The 13055-nt window shown below is 34.2% G+C and overlaps 1 protein-coding gene across 2 annotated transcripts in view; it reads right to left on the reverse strand.

Annotated features, from left to right (window-relative positions):
* Adam10 (ADAM metallopeptidase domain 10) overlaps positions 1-13055 on the reverse strand; it is a 159775-nt gene that overhangs the window by 11758 nt on the left and 134962 nt on the right. For both annotated transcript variants that reach the window (XM_076850856.1, XM_076850855.1), the window contains 4 exons: positions 5120-5270; positions 4158-4341; positions 3228-3336; positions 2323-2543 (listed from right to left, as the gene is read on the reverse strand). In XM_076850856.1, the coding sequence (XP_076706971.1) occupies positions 2323-2543; positions 3228-3336; positions 4158-4341; positions 5120-5270 (665 nt within the window). The remainder of the gene's footprint in view (positions 1-2322; positions 2544-3227; positions 3337-4157; positions 4342-5119; positions 5271-13055) is intronic.

Raw genomic sequence — 13055 nt, forward strand, 5'->3', positions numbered from 1 at the left:
TAGTCTCACAGTAGACACTCAACAAATACACGGAATGCAGTTTTGAAAAATTTAAATGTAGTTGTAAACAACTCCTCCTCAGGAAAGAAAGTATCAGTTACATGACATGCCAAGAAGTACTGAACTATTAAAGTTCTTCCCACTCTATGCTGTATGGAGAAAAAAGTTGTCATACAGTACCACAGAAAGGAGATAAAAGGCCACCAGGCATCCTAACAGCCTACACTATTCACTACAAACACCCTGCCCTGATATGATGAAAGGTCAAAACATGAGCTTAACCAGGTCAAGCAAAAAGATAATAAAATTCCAGTTCTTTTTGATTATGTGCACTTGACCTAGTTAATATCCACAAATGCATCAGCAGCCTAGGGTTACTCCTCATGCATTATATGGGCCATGCTATTTGAAAGAGTGGCACATAACAATATAAAATTAAATCATGTGCTATTCCAAACTCATTTAAGACAAACCTGTATAAACCTAGAAATGTTTATTAATCAGTTCCAGAACATGAGAAAAGGTTTCATTAAATCCACCAATTTAAAATAAGAAAAAAGGTTTTTAAATGTTTAAAAGATCCTATCTATTACATTTTTAAAAAGTGGGAACAAATGAGTTTTTAAATTCTAAATAATTCAATGAATCAAAATTAGAGATAATGGAGAGAAGTAAAAAACTATTGGCTTAAGCCAGGTGCAATGGTGTATGCTTGTAGTCTCAGTAGCTCAGGAGGTTGAAGCAGGAGAATCTCTTGAGCCCAGGACTGTGAGACATCCCTGGGTAACATAGTAAGAGATCCCCATCTCAAAGAGAGGAGGGGGGAAATTCAGATGATATGAATTTAAATTGTACCTAGATAATTTAAAATACCTAGCATAACATATATTCAGTAGAATGTAATTTTGAGATTCCAATTAATAAATTTCTTTTTCTGTGTACATTGTCCTCTAAAGAAGACAAATACACTAAATTTCAAGTTACTAGAGATAATCAGAAAGGAGAAAAATATCACTGGATCTGAACTGAAAAAAAATGGAAGAAAAAGCTAATAAAATTAAGTTGCTTGAAGTCATAGCATTGATAAATGCCACAAAGATGATCTGAATCCTTATGTGATTCCCAAAACCTGTGTTCCACCTCTGGCTTAACATATATTTATGGAACATCTATTATGCAACAAGCACAAGAATACAAAAATAAGTAATATTAAGTTTTAAGGAGACTTAAAGTAACTGTCCAATTATTTGATTTGAAACTTGGCCCCCTAAATTCAATTTAAATGACACTCCCATTACACAGCCATTACATATCTAAAAGTCACATATTCTAACACACAAGGTATTATTTTCTTATGGGTAATAAGTACCCTTTTAATGTTGAAAGTAATTATAATTTTTTAATTGTAGAACATTATTATAAGAGTAACAAAAGGGACTAACATCCCACACAGACTTTTACGCCTTTAGGGCATCCTTAGTCTTATGCATTCTCAAGCACACACACACACACACACAATTTAAAAAGCAATCTGAGAAAGGGAGCCATAAGTTCTAAGTCCAAGTTCATTCAGGTACAGTGCATTCTCAAATACAGAGAAAGTTTCCTACAGAAATTTTAATCACTTAGAATGTATGAACATTTAAGTGAGTTGATCTAGTCATTCTCAGCAATCTTTTAAGAAAATTCCAAGTAATTCAATATTATACAATTTGGAGATGTGTGGGCTTAAAAAATTAAATGTAGTTCAGTGGAGTAGTGCTGGATAAACATCCATAATCATTAATAGATCTGCAAAAGACTGTGTATCTGATCTTATACTGTTCAATATTTCCTATCATGGACCACATGAAGGCACAGAAACTATACTGAAACTTCAGAAAATCACCAATTTCTTTCTCATCTCTCCTGTTCAGCAAAGCGGAACCCACAGCTGGCTATCTATCACACTGAGACAAGGGAGAAGTATAAAAAGCAATCAGGGCTTTCCAAAACAACTTGAAGGAAAGTCCCATGAAAACGCTCTAATCATATGGACCACAAGAGGAAGTAAAACATTCCAGAGATAAGGAACACAGTAAAACTGAATAATTATCATCATTTACTAACCAATCTATGAATGAAACACAGGTGGAGATTTTGATCACTTTGAAAGAAATAATAACCAAGAATATTCAAACTTCAAAACCCTTCAGATAAAGTAAATCCAGTATAAATAGGAAAGAAGTGATTTTCCCATAACACTGCCGACCTCTGACCAAGTAAAATTAAGATCAAACCATTTTAAGTTAAGATTTCTCTATAGATAAAAACTATACTTACCACAATCCACTCAGCAATGTTTTCATAAAGCTCTGGACTAAAAATTGCTTTTTTAAGCCTAGCTAGAGGACCATCAGCATCTACTAATCTGCACCGCATGAAAACATCACAGTAGCCTCTAAAATCATTGCAAGGGGATCCAGGTTGCAGAGTGATGGTTCGACCATTGAACTGCTTGCTCCACTGTATAGACCCTGTACTGGCACAAGTTGATGGATCCACTGGAAAAGAAGTGCCAAATATAAGTTAAAGAATAATTTCTTAACGGAGCAGTTAAGGAAAAGGGAAAGAAGAAACAGCCTAAAATCATTACCATGACACGATAAATAGACCTTTCTAGTTCAGCTGAGTAATGTCATTAATAATTCACCTTAATGTTTCAATATAAACAAACAACCAGCAAGTCTTATGTCTACAATGAATTTAAAACTTTCTAACCATATTTTTATGAATTACTGCCATAATGCTAGCCATGTTTTGTCTAGTGTGTTATTAAAATAGTATATTTTAGGCAAGATGGGTGCAGTGATGCACACCTGTTGTCCTAGCAACTTGGGAGTCTGAGGCAGGAGAATCACAAGTTCAAGGCCATCCTCAGCAATTTAGTCAAATCTTCAGAACTTAGCAAGACCATCTCAAAAACCAAAAAGTGGTGGGGATGGAGCTCAATGTGTAAAGGTGCCCCTGGGTTCAGTTCCTAGTACCAAATAAATGAATAAGAAAATAAGTATAAAAACACTGTAGGGATTCTAATGCTAAAAACACAATGCTATGTTATATTTAAAATCTTCTCAAAAGAACAGAGTTAGCTAGGAACTATTATGTCAAAGTTTAGCACTTAATATTTAGGACAAAATAATGGTTTTTAAAGCAGATTTTATACTCTTAGATCTTAAAAGCCTTACTTTTCTTCATACAGCAGACATGACATAATTCCTTATCATCTTTGCCATCAGAACTGGCACAAGTACATTCCTCCAAGCCATGTTTCTCACAGATAGAACCTGCACATTGCTGGAACAAAAGACAAATTATTTAAACTCTTTAAATGTGCCTATAGTAACAGACAGGTATAAGCTTCTATGTCAAAATAATTAAGTGCAAATATAACTGAAAAACAAGCATAGAGCTAGGAATGTGGCTCAGTAATACAGCAATTACCTAGAATGTGCAAAACCCTAGGTTCAATCCCCAGCACCCCTGAACCCCAGCCATGGGGACTCACATAGATGGGTATCAGAACTGAATAATACAAACACATTTGAAAAAGAGTAAATCCAAGTAAGATAATAACTCTTCTAAAGTGATGTCAACAACAACAAAGCCCCAACTAAACAAATGCCGAGAAAGATTAGATGAGCATTAATTTTGTTAGTTATTATAACTCCTCTATATGCAGAGAAAAATGAAATTTTCTATGTGTAAAGGAATAAGATATTTAGCCATGAAAGCTTTAAAGACTCACATTTAAGGAAAATGACCAGAAAAGTTCTTTTATTTAGGCTGTTAAAATATTAATTTATAAAACTTAAAAAGCAGCATAGACAGTCACATGCCTAGCTATACTATAAATTTCTCCAGGGAATACCAAACACATGTCATTGGAAACATAAAAGACAAATCAGTAGTTAATAGGATGCCAAAATCAGTAGTTAATAGGATGCCAGGAGGCACTCATCCCACATAATACATTCATAACTTCATCCGGGAAGAGATTTGGATGTTACTGAGAGTCCAAGATTAATTACTTTACATAGCTTTAAGTGTCAACAAATACTCTGAAAAAGTAGTCCCTATAAAGTTAAATATAAAAACATATAAAATCAAATGCTTACCCCATTAATACACACTTGTGTATGTCTATTACAGTCTGTAAAGTTTGGTTTAGGATCAGATGCTGGGCAGAGAGCTGTGCCACCATTACATATCCCTTCTTTCGCACAGTCTGAATCATCACGACACTTCTCAGACTTTGACTTAAATGCACACTGTGCTGTACAACAGGGACCTTGACTTGGACTAGATTAAAAAGTGAATTAAAACAGTGAATCACTAGGTATTTTCTGTATACTCAGAAATGCTTCTGATTTTTAAATCATTAATTTCATCATTTAAATGGTAAAAGTGTTACTGCTACTAGTATTTAAATATTAATAAAACTTGGAAGCTACTGTATTTGAACATTTTAATAAGTGAGGAAAAGTAATTAAGCTTCTGCTTTTTAGCCCAAATGTTATATTCAGTATTCTTACTCTGTTTTCCTTTTGTAAAATATTATAATAGAAAATGGATTTAATATTAAGGAAGTTACCAGTGTTTTAATAGTTATATTATACATTAATCAATTTATCAACTTTTTCCATTTTTATGCTAAAATCAAACTAAAATACACATACCAGTCATTTAAAAAGTATTATACAAACTATATTCTATTGCATATAATCTGTCACTACTGAAGTAATCTGATAAGTCACAAAAGTACTCCATACTAACTAATATTTAAAGTTAAAATTCTAAAAATATGGAAGATAGTCACATTTTTAATGTTAGCAATTAAATAATATGTATTTTATTAAGCAATTATAATTATTTGTTCTTTTTTAACAACCACCACAAAAATCAAAAGTAATTCAAACTGCCAACTGGATATTAAATGCCATTCCAGAAAAAGTAAAATGCAACAACAAAGACAAAGTTTCAAAACTATAAGCATCTCTTAATCTCAGTTTTAAATCTATCAAAACTGCTTTTAGGTAACTTTACAGGAACATTAACATTACTAGAATTAGTAAGGTACCTGCAATGTTTTCCGGGTTTTAGTTTGCATTTTTTCCCCTCTGGCTGGTTTGCATCAAAGCAACACTCATCTTTACACTGATCACTATAGCCACAATCGCATTCTTCACCTTGCTCTACCATTCCATTTCCACATATAGGTTGGCCAGATTCTGAGGAAAATAAAAGTAAAGGTAAGCAGTGTTTGCAAACATTAAATTTACTTAAAAGTCACAAAGGAGAAAGGAAAACTTTGGTGAATAAGTAAAGAAAAATAAACTAGGAATCCAGAAATCAGGAAACCTAGTTTTAACAATTTAAGAAGCAATGTGACCTCAAGCAAGCAAGTCCCTTCCCTTTTGGCAGCCTCTGTTTCTTAATTTGCATAGTGAAAGGGTTTGAGTTAATGGCCCTTCTAAGGCCCCTTAACCTGCTATTTAGTTTAGGCCACATTGTGTTTTAATGAATAATGACTACTATTTTTAATGTTAGCAGCTAAATACCATACCAATGCAAATTAAGATAGTGCTTCATCAATCAGGAAAAAAAAAAAGGAAAAAATTCTTTTCTTACAGAAAATTTCAAACACATATAAAAGTAGTAAAATAAAAAGCACAATGAATGCTCATGGATGCTGTTCTTGTCTCAGTTATTTCCAACATTTTTTTTCTGTAGTATTTTAAAACAACCCCACCTAACATAGCATAGTTCCTATAGCATGGTTCCTATAAATACTTCAGGAAGTACTTTTAAAAGATAAGGATAAAGGATAAGAAGATTTTTCTTTTTTAAACCTAATCATAATAACATTACCACATCTAAGAAAATTAACAGGATGTTTAATAGCACCTAATAGCCAATACACATTCAATTTCCCTCAACTATCTCTTTACAATTGATTGATTTTATATCACATTTCCAAACAAGGTTTTCCCAACCCTAATTCCCCACCTCATGGTTTTGCTTTTGGTTGACACTTCTCTTAAGATATTTAATATAACGACTTACTCTTTTCATTTTTACATCATTTATTTGTTAAAGAAGTTGGGTAACTTTGCCCTATTAAATGTCTCACATTTTATTGGGCTTACTATAATATAAGCCTCACACATTTGAGGCAAATGCTCTGCCACAGAGCCACAATCCAAGCCTGCAAATAACTAATTTGAAGTAATAATTCTATGTGAGATGAATATTAATGCATAATAAATATTGTGTGCATTTTCTGACTATCATTTTCCCTTTTCTCCCAAATTATAAAATTCATAGGAATCATAAAACTACTATTGGACTTAAAAAACATTATTACTAAGTAATTTCTAAAAGATGTACATTAGTTTTGCTTCTCAGCTAAACAGGCTTCTAGGGAAGAAACATATATTATTTATATCTTTTGTATTCCTATACAGCCTAACAATAGTGCTCTAGAACTTCGTTAGTTAAGGATAGACAGACAGTCTGATCTAAGTACAGTGAATAATTTTAGAAATTTTCTTCAACTCTATTCTAAAGTATAAATTTTTGTTGATGGAGTTTAGAATTTTAATAATGGGTTTGATTCCCACTAGTTGCTAGTATGCTAGAGCAAAAAGAATAAACCCAGCATATCCTAGGTATAAATATGAGCAAAAAGAATAAACCCAGCATATCCTCGGTATAAAATCTTGTACTCTTTTCTTTCAACTAGACCAAAATCAAAGTGGAAAATAATCAGAGTACAGACTTTAAATGAAAATTAAATGAATAGAAGGAAACACATCTCAAATACAGAAACCCTACATATAGAACATCTGAATAAAAACATTCTAGAGAGATTGGCTTTACATTTAGAAAGTTTATTCTTATCCACAACCACATCAACCATTAAAAGAAATTGTAGAGGTTATTGAAATTCCATCCCTCTGTTTAATTTTATATCATCTCTTTTGTTCTCTAAAATTAGAAAAATGCATAGGTACCCATATACAAAGTAATAATGGTTTTTTCAAGTCCAGTAATAGTTTTATAATTCCTATGAATTTTATAATTTGTGAGAAAAGGAAAAAATGATAGTCAGAAAATGAACACAATATTTATTATCCATTAATATTCATCTCGCAGAGAATTATTACTTCAAATTAGCTAGTTGCAGGCTTAGATTGGGGCTCGGTGGCAGAGCGCTTGCCTCACATGTGTGAGGCACTGGGTTTGATCCTCAGCATACATACATACATACATACATGCATACATAAATGTATTGTGTCCATTTACAAGTAAAAAATTTTTTTTAAATTAGCTATTTGCTAACAGCTTAAATACACAGATATTATATAAAATGCAAAAATTAGCCGAGTATGATGGTATACTCTTGTAATTCCAGCAACTTTCGAGGCTGAGACAAGAGGATCCCAAGTTCAAGGACAGCCTCAGCAACTTAGTGAGACCCTGCCTCAAAACCTACAAAAAAATAAGAGAGATGTAGCTCGGTGCTACAGCACCCTTGGGTTCAAGGGTTTAAAAAAAAATTATAGTAGGTACACATTTTATTGTAATTTAAAGAACTAATTTCTTATAATACCTAAAAAGCAACATGCTTACTTGTTAAAATCAACTTCAATCAAAAAGTTTACTATGAAGACTCAATTTATAAAGTAAAGACCCTACCATCTACAAGTACTTCTATATTAAAAAGCAACATAAAAACAGCCCTGATTACAGTAACAATAATGGTAACATTAATGTGATTTCAACCTACCCTTTTATTATTTATTTATTTATTGGGGGTGGGGGTACTGGGGATTGAACTCAGGGGCACAACTGAACCACATCCCTAGCCCTATTTTTTGTATTTTATTTAGAGACAGGGTCTCACTGAGTTGTTTAGTGCCTCGCTTTTTGCTAAGGCTGGCTTTGAATTTGTGATCCTCCTGCCTCAGCTTCCCAAGCTGCTGGGATTACAGGTGTGCACCACCACGCCCAGCTCAATCTACCCTCTAAAACGAAGTCTTTAAAAGAAAAAGCCAAAGATTCTGAAATATAGGATGAAAAGACAAACTACAGGGGCTGGGGAAGTGGCTCAAGCAGTAGCGCGCTCGCCTGGCCCGGGTTCGATCCTCAGCACCACATACAAAGATGTTGTGTCCACCGAAAACTGAAAAATAAATATTAAAAAATTCTCTCTATATCTCTCTTCTCTCTCTCTTTAAAAAAAAGAAAAATAAAAGTCAAACTACAGTTTTGGAGAAAATATTTATAAACAATTATCTGATAAATAATTAGTACCTAAACTATATAAAGAAACCTCAAAGTTCAGACTGGGGATGTAGCTTAGTGGTAGAGTGTTTGCCTCGAATGTGCAAGGTCCTGTGTTCAATACTTAATACCAAAGAGAAAGAAAGACACAGATAAAGAGAGACAGACAGAAAGAAAGAAAAGGAAATCTCAAAATTTAATAGGAAAAATATCCCATTAGAAATGACAAAAAAAAAAAATCAATAGATATTTCACCAAGGAAGATATATAAATGGCAGATAAGCTCATGAAAAGATGTTCAACATCTTTAGTCATCAGAGAAATACAAGTTAAAAGCATGAATATCACTACACTCCTATCAGAAGGGTTCAAATAAAAAAAGCGAAAACACTACACTAGTGAAATGAAGAGAAACTGAATTCAGCCACGAGACCAGCACTCTAGCTTCATACTAGAGGTTCGAAACATAGAAATTAACTAGTGAGTTCAAATTAAAGACACATAACTCTCAATTTACCTTTTTCTTGCCCAGCTCAGAGATGGCTTCTCCCAGCTCATGCCTCTAGCCACCTGATGCAGTAGCGAGGTTTACACAAGAGGCCAGCAAGAGAGAGAGAAACACGCCAGGGAGTGAGCTTTTATTGGGGAACAAAAAATTCAGGGGAAAATTCCATCCAATGAGGGTCGAGGGGGGCAGCATTCCAAGGTCAGGGTCAGTGATTGGTTTTCAGGTCAGTGGTCAGTCACACCCCCACACGGACAAGCCCTCGCACCTGGGGAAGGGTGGGGAGGGCTCTGACACAGCTTGTCTAAGCACCTCACACCTAGCCAGGGAGGTAGCTCAAATCACGTGCAAGAACGGCTTCCCACACTGAATCATTCATACTTTGCTGATAAGAATATAAAATACTGCAGTCACCCTAGAAAACATGTAGTTTTATACAAAACAAAATAAGCAATTAACTATATGGACTTAAAGCATTTACCCCAAAGGAAAATAAAAACTTATGTTCACACTAAAAACTTACACATGAATGTTTATAGCTAATCTATTCATAACAGCCAAACTCTGGAAATAGCCTGGATATCTTAACAGGTGAATGGTTAAACAAACTTAAATAGTATCATGGAATACTACTTAAAATAGAAAAGAATAAACAATTGCTACAAAGTACTTAGTTATTTATTGTACTGGGGATTGAATCTAGGTGTGCTTTACCACTAAGCTAACTCCCCAGCATTTTTTTTTATTTATTTATTTTGAGACAGGGTCTCTCTAAATTGTTAATGAATTTGCAATCCTTTTGAATTGCTGGGATCACAGCACTTGGTTACAAACAAGTTACACAAATCTCCAGGGAATTGTGCTCAGTGGAAAAAAAAAATAGACAATCCTAAAAAGTTATATGCTGTATGATTCCATTTATACAATATTTTGAAGTGACAAAATTTCAGAAATGGAGAAGTTGTTAGTGGAATAAGAGAGTGAATAAGAGAGTGAACAGTAGGCCATGTGCTTATTAATGGGCAACATCCTTCTGCTGATGAAACTGTTATGAATCTTGACTACGATATTGGGATATTTAAATCTATAAATGTGATAGAATTGTGACAGAATTGTATGGAACTAAATAAAGACAGAAATGAGAGCAAAAGAAACTGGGAAAATCAGAATAAGATCTATGGACTGCATATATCAATGAAAGTCTTGTGGTTCTGATATTGTACTATAGTTTTGCAAGATATTACCAGTAGGCAAACTAGGTGGAGAATACAGAAAATCTAACTTCTCATAACCTTATGTGATTTTATGATCATCTCAAGGACATTTCCCATTACAAACAAAAGGCTAGGCTTATCGGAGAATCTGCCTCAATTCTTATTTAACACCTCTGTGAGTGCTCTTTATGTACACTCAGTGTTTGCCCTGAAGTAACTTATAATCTTGTGAAAAACAACAAGGACACACAAATAAACTTTAGGACAAAGTAGAATATTTAGAATTCATTAAATGCCTCAAGAGAGGCATAATAGATCAATGAAAAAAAATGTGATATGTACACACAATGAAATATTCACTAACAAATAGGAATGGACTTCTGATATATACTATAAAATGAGCAAACCCTGCAAATATTGTGTCAGAGGAAATAAGAGATATAAAAGAATAAATATTGTATGATTCCACTTGTATAAGGTACCCAGAATAGGCTAATTCATAGAGACAGAAAGTAGATTAGAGGTTACCAGGAGCTGAATGGAAAAGGAAGCAGGAGCTACTGCTTAATGGATAAGGAATTCTGTTGATAAAAACAATTCAGAGGCTGGATGTGGTAGTACATGCCTGCAATCCCAGCAACTCAAGAAGCTGAGACAGGAGTACTGAAAGTTCTAAGCCAGCCTGAGCAACTTAGTGAGGCATTAACCAACTCAGAAAGAACCTGTCTCAAAATAAAAATAAAAAGAACTGAGGATGTAAAAAAGCACTTTGTCTTTGTCAATCACCAGTACCAAAAAAAAGAAACGACTTGGAAAGATAATGGTGATGACTGCACAACACTGTGAATATAATGTCACTAAACTGTACTAAACTGGTTAAAATATAGCAAATCTTATTTAATATATATTTTACTATAATAAGACAGAATTTCATAGCAGCTTTATTCATATTAGCCCAAACCCATACAGCACATGTGTTCATCAACAGAAAATGGCTGAACAAACTGGGATACATTCATGTAAGGCAACACTGCAAGGAACAAAAGAAAAATACTAGTGATGAATCTCAAAATATTATAGTAAGTTGGACCAATGAACTATGGCGGGAGCCAAAATCCAGCCCAGACCACCTACACCAGCCCAAGCAGGTTTCAGGCTCTCAGTAGGCCTGGTTCACTCCTCCCCTAGAGGGGCAGACATGGCCAGAGCATAGCCTTTGGAGCAGGACTGCCCCTTCCAACTAGCAGACTACCACAGGAGGTCAAGCCCGCTGTCTGAGTTCCACCCACTCCAACTTACACAGGGTCCAGATCCAGGATGCAGTAGCATCCATTGAGGGACACCAGTAGGGTCTGGAAGCCCAACATCAAGGTGAGGTACAGACAGTTTGCACGGGTACTACAAGAATATAGGGTAGAAATTGTAATACTTTAGATCCATACTGCAAGAAAGGAAGATATAGACAACATGAAAAAACAAGGGAGGAAAGTGCCCCAAACAAACCAGGACACTATTATGACAGAACCCATGGACAGTGAAGTTGATGAAATGTCAGAGAAGGAGTTCAGAAAGTTCAAAATTAAAATGATCTGTGAATTAAAGAATGATGTAAATGAGCAAACACAGGCAAAAATTGATCATTTCAGTAATGAGATAAGAGAATAAATACAGATAGCAAAATATTATTTCAAAAGAGAGATACAGACTCTGGAAAAAAAAAAAAGGCAGCCAGAAATCCTTGAAATGAAGGATGCAATAAATCAAAAAAACTCAATAGAAAGCATAACCAACAGACTAGATCACTTGGAAGAAAGAAAGTATATAATCTGGAAAATAAATTTGATCAAACTGTGAAGAAAGTTAGAAACGATAAACAGAACATCCAAGAATTATGGGACAGCATCAAAATGCCAAATCTAAGAGTTATTGGGATAAAGGAAAGCACAGAGCTTCAAACCAAAAGAATGTACAATCTCTTCAATGAAATAATATCAGAAAATTTCATAAGCATCAAGAATGAATTGGAAAATCAAATACAAGAGGCTTACAGGACACCAAATGAACAAAATTATAACAAATCTACACCAAGGCACATTATAATGAAAATGCCTAGCATACAGAATAAGGATAGACTCTTAAAAGCTGTGAGAGAGAGGAATCAGATCACATATGGGGGGACCAATTCGTATCTCAGCAGGTTTTTTCAACCCAGACCCTCAAAGTCAGGAGATCATGGAACAATATATACCAACCTCTGAAAGAAAATGGATGCCAACCAAGAATCTTTTTTTTTTATTTTTTTAAGAGAGAGAGAGAGAGAAGAGAATTTTTTAATATTTATTTTTCAGTTTTCGGTGGACAACATCTTTATTTTATTTTATGTGGTGCTGAGGATTGAACCTAGCACCCCGAACATGCCAGGCGAGCACATTACCACTTGAGCCACATTCCCAGCCCCCAACCAAGAATCTTATACCAAGCAAAACTGTTTTAGATTTGATGATGAAATAAAAACCTTCCATGATAATCAAAAGTTAAAAGAATTTACAACTAGAAAGCCTTCACTACAGAACATCTTCAACAAAATATTCCACGAAGAGGAAATGAAAAATAATGATGAAAATCAGCAGAGGGAGGGATTACACTAAAGGAAAATCTAATCAGAGGAGAAACCAAGTCATATTAAATACCAAAAAATAAACAAAAATGGCTGGGAATACAAATCATGTCTCAATAATAAGCCTGAATGTTAATGGCCTAAATTCACCTATCAAAAGACACAGACTAGCAGATTGGATCAAAAAAAAAAAAAAAAAAAAAAAAAAGACCCAACAAAATGCTGCCTCCAAGAGACTCATCTGATAGAAAAACACATTAACAAACTGAACGTAAAGGGTTGGGAAAAATCATACCACTCACGTGGACCTTGGAAACAAGCAGGGGTTTCCATCCTTATATCAAATAAAGTAGAAATTTATTTAAATTAAAGTCAATCAAAAAAGATAAAA

Source organism: Callospermophilus lateralis, chromosome 3 (assembly GCF_048772815.1).
Source record: "Callospermophilus lateralis isolate mCalLat2 chromosome 3, mCalLat2.hap1, whole genome shotgun sequence".
NCBI classification, from domain to species: domain Eukaryota; kingdom Metazoa; phylum Chordata; class Mammalia; order Rodentia; family Sciuridae; genus Callospermophilus; species Callospermophilus lateralis.